Source organism: Sprattus sprattus (genome assembly GCF_963457725.1).
Source record: "Sprattus sprattus genome assembly, chromosome: 17".
NCBI lineage: Eukaryota > Metazoa > Chordata > Actinopteri > Clupeiformes > Clupeidae > Sprattus > Sprattus sprattus.
The window spans coordinates 19,089,614-19,098,432 of NC_137915.1; the positions used below are offsets into that span (position 1 = coordinate 19,089,614).

At 43.2% G+C, this 8,819-nt stretch overlaps 1 protein-coding gene across 1 annotated transcript in view; it reads left to right on the top strand.

The window, feature by feature from the left end:
* Positions 1 to 4,704: 4,704 nt before the first annotated feature.
* anks6 (ankyrin repeat and sterile alpha motif domain containing 6) overlaps positions 4,705 to 8,819 on the top strand; it is a gene marked incomplete at its 5' end in the record, with an annotated part of 12,548 nt that continues 8,433 nt past the window's right edge. The window contains 3 exons of the mRNA XM_080855624.1: positions 4,705 to 5,036; positions 5,825 to 6,387; positions 8,304 to 8,348. Coding sequence (XP_080711750.1) covers positions 4,705 to 5,036; positions 5,825 to 6,387; positions 8,304 to 8,348 — 940 coding nt within the window. The remainder of the gene's footprint in view (positions 5,037 to 5,824; positions 6,388 to 8,303; positions 8,349 to 8,819) is intronic.

Sequence of the window (8,819 nt, forward strand, 5' to 3'; positions counted from 1 at the left end):
ACTATGCAACAAGGGATATGTAACATAAAGTATACCCCACAACTGGGCTAAAAGGACGAGAAACTCATCTCATTAGGGGTAGAATGGTGGGACTGTCTCAAAATAGTGAGCAATGAACTTTAAAGAGGTTTGTAAAAGACAAAGAGAGTGCACACAATTGGAGATTAAATTGATAAATGAAATATGGATTTTGGTGGAACAAGCAGTGTCATTTAATCACAATGTTTTTGTTTCAATGGGAATTGTAAACAGTAATGGTGTTTCTTGGCCACTGTCCCATTATTGATAGATGAGTCAATGGAAGTGAAAATTGGAATAGTGCGCTTTGCTGAACATCACTCATCCCTGAGTAGACTTTTTTTTAGCTTTTGTGCTTAAGAATTATAACAGTCATCACCAATCCTCTGGGTATTACTTCCAGCATTGTTCAGCTTTAAGTTGACTAAGATGACTTTTTGTCTTTAGTTTTAGTGGAGAAACTGAAACTTGTTTCCAACCAACTCTGGTCAAAGGTTAAAAAAAGACACAAGAATTAGTTCAATGTATCCTTCCCCTGTACAATGTGTTCCGTTTGTTAGTTGAATGTCTATGTGGAGATTAATCAATGTTAATATATTATAATAAAAAATATACCGTAATAATCCACTCTTTCATGTATACTGTGGGGAATTGACATTTCATTGCTAGTTGAGCCACGTCATCACTGAAGTTCTCCCAGCTGTCACTGCCCTCAGGCCATCTCCTTCAACCCGAACCCTGCCCCACAGCAGCCTCACAGTCCTCATAAACAACTGGGGATTCTCACCCTTGCTCTCAATTATGGGATGTGAGATAGATAGTGTCAGCTTCTCCCTCCCTCTCTCTCTCTCTCTCTTTCTCTCTCTCTCTCTCCGCACTCTGCGTTAGCTCTGTGGAACACAAACATTAATTTCACAGCTGGGGACTTGGGAGAGATGAGACAGGCCCATCGCCGCGACACTCACACTCTCTGACTTCACCGCGTCCCTTTCCGCCGGCATCAGCACAATCGTAAACGTTGTAATTTGATTGGAGACGAGCAGCCGACCCACTCCATTGTCAACAGCCATTTATCACGAAGCTCTCGGCAGAAATTGTATTCGCTTTAATCAGTTCGGAGGTGCCGCAATGGGCGAGGGGGAGGAGTAACGTAAGAAGAAGTGGATATCCTGTTCACGGCTGGCCAATTTCAAACTCTCACATGCGAGTGGATTTGTCACACGCGACCTCTGTGGTTGGTGTTTGAAACAGAGATCAAAGTGAAATGGAGCGAATGTCTGAGGCCTACAGCATTCATTCATACATGTGGTGGGAGGAATAATGTGCAAAGGCTCAATACAGCAGGACTTATCCATACCCCATATATATTCATCCTGTACCTTTACTGTAACATATTCAGAGAGGGAATCAGAATCAGAGGGGTTTTAAATGGTTGACAGAGAATCAAGCTTTCTGTACCTGCTCACAGTAAGTCATGGCAGAGTATTCGTGATTGCTGCTGAATTTATTTGAAGGTGCTGACACTACCAAGGTAGTTGGAATTGTAGCAGATCTTATTAAAGGGCTGCCGTGCAATAGAAGGGGGAAGGGCTTAGAGAAAAAAGGTCAGGATTAATAAACTGACCCTCTGCTAAGAGGTTCATATTGTTCAGGAAACATCCCAGTACCATGGCCTGGAGCTATCAGCTTCCATCAGCAAGAAACCAGAGGCGGAAATAAACTGGCAATGTAATTTCCGTTGTGACCAAAAATGTGGAAGAGTAATTAAATGTCACTATAAGTATCCTTTTCCATTAATTCTGCTCTTGAAGTTGTTTACTTTGCTATTTATAATTTTCCATAGAAAATAAAGAAACCCCCCAGGGAGGATTTCAGTGCACATTTTCCCATCACAGGCATATCCCATATCAGGCTAATTATTGTCAGGCGTATGCAACACCATCAGTGTTAATATATGTGACCTAATCAAACATGCTGATGAATGTTTCACGGATTAAACAAAATAGTGACTCAAGCAGGTGAAGGAAATGTGTGCACATTGAGTAAAGGGGTTGCTGACAAGTTGGCTGTCCATTTCCATATCATTCAATTAGTGGAGATGGAGACTTTATTAAAGGAACAGTCCGCAATTGTTAAAATGTAAACTGGATTGGAATGACAGACCGCATCTTTAAGCCTGATGGTTGTATTGCCACACTAAGCAAACAACTCCTGTGGCTGCTGAGTTTTAAAGCTTTCAAAGTCACTTGGAAGTGGCTGTCCTCTGCTAATGCTATTGATTGCTGTCGCTAGTGATGTTTTATGCCCTGTGTCATGTCTGCTGTTTTTGTTTAGTGCTGCAATGTGGCCGTCCGCTTACGACAGTGGGGATCACCGTATATCAATGTTTGACAAGGCAATTCAGCGAGGCTGGTGACCATCCGGATGGTGTTTGTTGTTCTTGGCCAGTTGCCAAAGGTTAGGGCAGGCATTTTTCATGCATTGCGATGCATTTGACAGACTTCATTAACAGTGAATGAAGTTGGTGACCAAGTGAGAGACCAGGCCCATGACCTTGATGGTCGAGGCACAACAATAAGAAGAGTGAGGTTTGGGTGCCCCCTAGTGGCTCATACCTATATTGCACGTCAGGAATGAGAGGTGACGCCGTGTCTCAAAACAGTGTTATAAATTTAGCTACGAGACAAATAATGTCAAAGAAACAGTGAATAGCCAATTTTGTTTCGATCTAAGGCCAAGCCTAAATTAAAACCATTGAAAGCATTGTCTCTTTACGTGATTTATATTTTACTATTTGGGAGGCTTTTGGCTGATGCAAACACCTGAACTAAACACCCATACCTAAATCACTGTATGATTTCACAGATGTCTACTCACAGTGCCTGGACTGAGCTTGTGCAATCACAACAGCCAACTCACCCCAAAGCCAGAACACACATTCTGTCTCACTGGCTGGATCCTGTAAGCACCGCAGGTCTGAGATAAGCCACAATCAAACATGAAACATGGGCTTCACAGGACAACTGTTAGCTGAGATAGGAGACAAAACACACCCGCAAAACAAGTATGATTAGCTAAATTCTCCAAATTGAATCAGTTCTTCAAATTAGCTTTTTCCATTTGCTCATCTGTTCAGACAAACAAGTGTAAACTACAGCTGGGTGATGTATTAAATAATGGCAACACTACTGAGACATGCTGAAAGGGAAGAGCCTCTTATGATTACAGTGCTGCCCTTCACTGCAACATAACAAAGATCCAATGAAAAATCAATCCACTCACCCTAAGGCCTGATGTCTTGCCTGATAGGACAAATTCTTGGGGGTGTACTGTAGTTAATTCATGAATCAGCAGGGGCAACTCAAGTGCTTTACCTAGTAAAGAAGTCCAGGTGCCTGGCAATACAGAACCCCTTTATTATAGAGTAGCAAGTCTGTGCCCTCAGCTTGGGGATCAACCAATAATATGACAGTAATGTACAGATTCATTTTGTTGAAAACTTTTTCTGTTTAATATTCAATTTATGAACCCCTCTGAGTTCTGCAATAACTTGACTTAGGAACATTTAGATATTTCAGCTGCCACCAAACCCACTGGAATACCACAGCATTGCTGTGTGGGAGGGAATTGGGTAAAAAGCTCAGTGGATGATGACTCATCTGCTGTAGTTGTGTAAATCTAATCTCAGAGGGGAGAGGTCAAAGGGTGAATGTATCCAGCACTGAGAAGACTGGCAGCCTGGCTGACAGCTTGTGGCACATGCCAATGGTTAGGAGAGGCACTGACTACATCTGTGAAATCCCACTCATTTTGGGGCCTACATTTTAGGATAGTTCTATCTTGGTTAGCCTACTCATAACATACAGGCTTCACTGCAATTTCATACAGTCGACAGTCGAGAAAATGCAAATTATGGAAGAAACAAGTTACATTGGAAAGTAATATACTACTTGTGTATTGTGTAGGCACTTTTCTCTGTCCTGTATTTACGTTTGATCATTGTTTGATTGATAAACAAAGCACTTTTGGTCAAACCTGAGCTTAAAATGCAGCCTAGCATTGCGTTTGAAATTTTGCCATATTTTCTAAATTCCAGAGAAGCAAGGCCATTTCATGAAGATCCATAGTCTCTGAGAAGTGTTAAACTACACACCATTGACCAAAAACAACAAATCCTTTCTGAACTCTGTTATAACACGTAGTTAAAAAAGGACATAGATCACTCGTCGCTCGTTACTGATTGTTGTAGGAATGCCTAATGTTGCCTGATGCTCAATAGAATTCTCAAAATAGCTTAAGGGTTAAACAATACTAAAACATGACAAATTACTTGTGTGCGATCTCACCGCAGAGTCAGTTTGCTGTCTAACGGAACGCCTTCTCCCTGCCCCCTGGACAGTAAAGGAAGTTTCGAAGCGTTCTCCTCTTACGTCCCGTTAACGCATGCGCTACATATTGTCTGGAAGACTTCAAGATTCCTTAGGGCGACAGCAACACCGGTTAAAACAATGGCTTACTTTTGCAAAAGTTAATTTGTCTCTGAAAAGGTGATTCTTTTAGGTTCTACATTTAGACCAACAACATGAATGCGAACGCAATGTCTTTTAACCATGAAACGCCGATAAACATTGGGAATAGCGGTGAAAAAAGTTCAAGCCTTTGCTGGAGAATACAGATTTCTCAGAGATGAATTTCGGGGTCCCAGCAAACGCTCTCCTGTTTCGTGTTTGCGATGAAGGCGACTACGAGAGTGCCAAGCGAATTCTTGAGCCCGGGGCGAACGAGTCTGGGACGCAGTGCCGAAGCCTGCGTTTGGATGCGGGGTCCGAGTGCAGTGTCGATACCACCCGGGGAGTCTCCCTTGTTCCCGTTGACTGCTTTGACGAGGAGGGGAACACGGCCCTTCAGTTCTCGGCAGCCTCTGGACATGAGAACCTGGTCCGGTTTTTGCTCCGAAAGGGGGCTTCAGTGGACAGCCTAAATAACTACGGCTGGACGCCACTCATGCAAGCTGCGAGGTGTGGTACCACTTTCTTTAAGCGGTCATTGGTTGAATGTGTACAGATGTTGGATGGGTGGATCCAAAAACCCAAGCGAATTATTCTCTCTGTTTTCTTGTCCAGGCCGAAGAAATGTGTCTGGAAATGAAACTATATAGTCATTCCAGGGCTTGTTTTAAAACACTTTTGAGGAATACTTTGTGAAATCATTATTGTGACTGACTTGATTTCGTTTGGGAGAAGTCATAATTCTACGCAATCAAAAGACAGATTCGGTGGCATACCACTCGACTTCATCATCAGTGTATTAAAAGTCTAAACACTTCTTAAAGGTCTAAACACTGTTAAAGTATTAACTGTAGTCATGATATTGCATCATGTACGCCCGTGGTACTCTTGAAATGAACAAGGTTAAAGACATCCTGGATGTAAATCCTTATTGAGTGAACGTTAACAAACCATACACATAATTTATGGGAAATAAATAACTAATGGTATTTACAAATGCTTTATCAAGGATCCTTGGTTTTGGTTTTGTCTTTGTTTGATGTAATTGAATGTATCAAATTGTAAACTAAAACTTGCTGGCTTTGTCTCAAATCTTCCCAAACGTATATGTTCATCATGGCTACAAAGAACAACTTTGTTGTTTGTTTTGTTTTGTTATCCTTTCCTCATCTTCTGCTTGTCCCCCATCCCATTCACCATGTGTACCTGTTTGTTTACCTGTTTGTTTACCTGTGTGTTTACCTATGTGTTTTATTATGTGTTTACCTGTGTATGTGTATGTCTGTGTCTGCGCCCAGGTTTGGTCACCTGACAGTGGCTCACATCCTGCTGGAGAATGGGGCGGATGTCAACGCCCGTAACCGCATCGGTGCCAGTGTTCTCAGCATGGCAGCACGCGGAGGCCACACCCATGTGGCCAAGCTTCTTCTCGAATCTGGCGCCTTCGTGGACGACTACGACCACTTGGCCATCCCTGAGGCCCCCAGTGTAGACAGTGGCAGTGGCACCAGCACTCCCGGGAGTAGCACGGGAGACGTTTCCAGCGACGAAGGGGGCAGGGAGTTCCTGGAGGTGACCCCTCTGCTGGTGGCTTCACAGCTTGGCCACGAGGCCATGGTACGTATGCTACTGGAGTGGGGCGCCGATGCCAACTCGTACCAGAAGAGCACAGGCTGGAGCGCCCTCATGCTGGCTACCGCCGCAGGGAAGATGAGCGTGGCCCAGCAGCTGGTGGAGAGGGGAGCCGACCCAGACCACCTGAACGCCCTGGCCAAGACCGCCTTCGAGCTGGCATTGCAGCTCAAGCAGAAGGAGGTGAAGAACTACCTGGACTCTATCACCACGGTCAGGCCACAACCAGGTATGTGGGAAGAGGAGGAGAAAAGGTAGCGTTGTACTGCAGTAACACTACAGTGTGGATCTTGTAGTCCTTGTGGTGTTGCAGTAGAGTATGTGTGTGATGATAAAAAAGAACTACATGATCTTATGACATCATGACTGTGAAGACCCAATCAGGTACGAAGATGTTATCAATAGCTATTATATTGTAGTTGTGTTTAATAATGATGATAATGGTGATGAGGTTGCTAACCATGATTTATCATGTCCAGAACAGACAGTGGTTATCGGGTTTGCAAATACTTGAAAGGGAAGAACACAAGTGGACCTCCCCCATATCACAGCTGTGGTGAATCAGAACATAAGAATTCAGTTTTAATAAATGAGGAGAAGCACATAACAGAAACATTGAGGCAGTCAGACACATAAATGGAGACAGTCAGCCACTGAGCAGTTGATGGGCTTTTACCGTCTGCAGGTGTTTGATGAAGGGGCCGGTGTGACTGGCATCCATGTGTGAAAATGAGCCAATTTGGAGCCTTGGTAACAGTACATTGTGATTACCCCACTTGTGAAAAGGCAGGAAGACACTTGTCCACTTTGGATAAACTGTTATTCATCAGTTTTAATTTGCTCCAGAAGGCAGTTAGTGTGGAGAAAAGTGTTGTGACAGAACCTGTTATTTGATCCTAGAAAGAGAAGCAACAGAGGAGAGTGTGTCTAAGTGGAGCTCACAGTGAGCTTTTGCAAACATGAGGTGAAGCAGCCCATAGTAGACCCCAGCACTCTCTGTTCTATAGTTAAAGGAGTGTCTTTCACTGCTCGAGTGTCTGTCTCAGAAAAAAGAGCACACTTAGCTGTCGCTGACATAGTGGTAATCAGTTTATCGGGTGTTTATTTTAGAACGGTGTTCATATCTACTAGATGAACATTATGCACAGTATAGCCAGTGTAAAGTGTGAAGCATGTCTATTAGCTGTCTATTCTAGGTGAGCTCAACAAGCTTTCATCAGAATTAGGGACTGTGCCTTTAACTCTGCTGTCAGATATTTTAGGGATTAAAAAAAGAAAACTGGAGTGGTAAAATTATTGCTCAAACCTGCACCCCCCTCTCTGGCGAGGCTGTGTGTGATTGTGGTCCGCTACGCCAGAGGGTTTTGGATTGCACTATGTTGACTCATACCAGCAGAATCTTCTGGAATCTCTCAATCTGGATTGGAGCTAGCTGTGTCCTTGAGTTGCTCTCGAGTGTGGTCTCAGCAGGGGGTGACACAGTCGTTCCGAGAGCTCAGTCCAAACTATATAACGAGTGTGCCGAGCCACAAAGGAGGAAAACTAAATGTTTCAAACAAATCTTCAAGTGTCAGACTCAGAAAGATGCCTGGTCAGCTGTTTCACTTTCACGGTTTTCAAAACATAGCCAGGCTGCACACCTTTATTTTGCCTGTGTATTTTGGTTGAGAGGTTGATAGCATCTTCACACAATGGGTGCATTAAGAAAAGTGCTAGTGTAATTATCTTAGCATGTAATCCAGTCCAGGATTATAACAAAATCACTTCTCCAATTATGCCCTATTTTCTTTCCTGATGTCTAAAGCCACATAGTATTTTGAAGTTGTACTTGTCCTTTAGTTTACCCCGAGGTGTTCTGAGTTGAGTTGGAGACTGAGGTCATGCCTGTGGGGAATATTTATTCAAGTCTGGCCGGTATACCCTATGGAAAGCAAATGCCGCCATTGTAAAACTGCCTAGACCCACAGGTTTCTGTTGATATCAGCACATTTGTGTTTTAAATGGCTGTAAGAAGTGCTATTAAGGTTGGGGGGCAAGAAGTCAACGCTGAGTTCAAGACTTTTTGCATAGCTTTCAACTGCTTACATTGGGGGGATGCTTTGAAACAGCTTAAGTATCTGTTTTTTTTCTGGTATTTTCATACAGATGACGAGAAGAGGAGGCCAGATATCTTCAGAGCCCTAAAATTAGGTAAGTGCCATTTTCCAAAGGCCATCAAATGTTCTCTCAGAACTGACAAATGTCAAGAAAAATGGGCATTCACAGATTATGATTGATGGTATGATTTGCCATGATAATGGGATAATGTGATTTAACAAACAACTGGGCTTAGAGTCTTAGAATCTTTTCTTCGGTTCTTTATTTGCTCACAGGTGCTTCCACATTCCGTGTGCTCAGGTCATATGCACACGAAGTCTAGGGCCTCCGAATCGGATTTACTTTTCACACCAATCGAATCTTTTAATTTCGTAAATACGGAGGCTGGCAACGAGAAAAAACGGAGCCACCAGATTGTGTTTAAAGGGCTGTAGTACATACCTCTCACCTGTGGGTGGTGCTTTAGCACTTTATTTACACAACTGAAAAAACGTGGAAAAACCTAGAGACTATACAGCACGAGGATAAACACATTACACAAGACATTCAAGCTCCAATTAACAA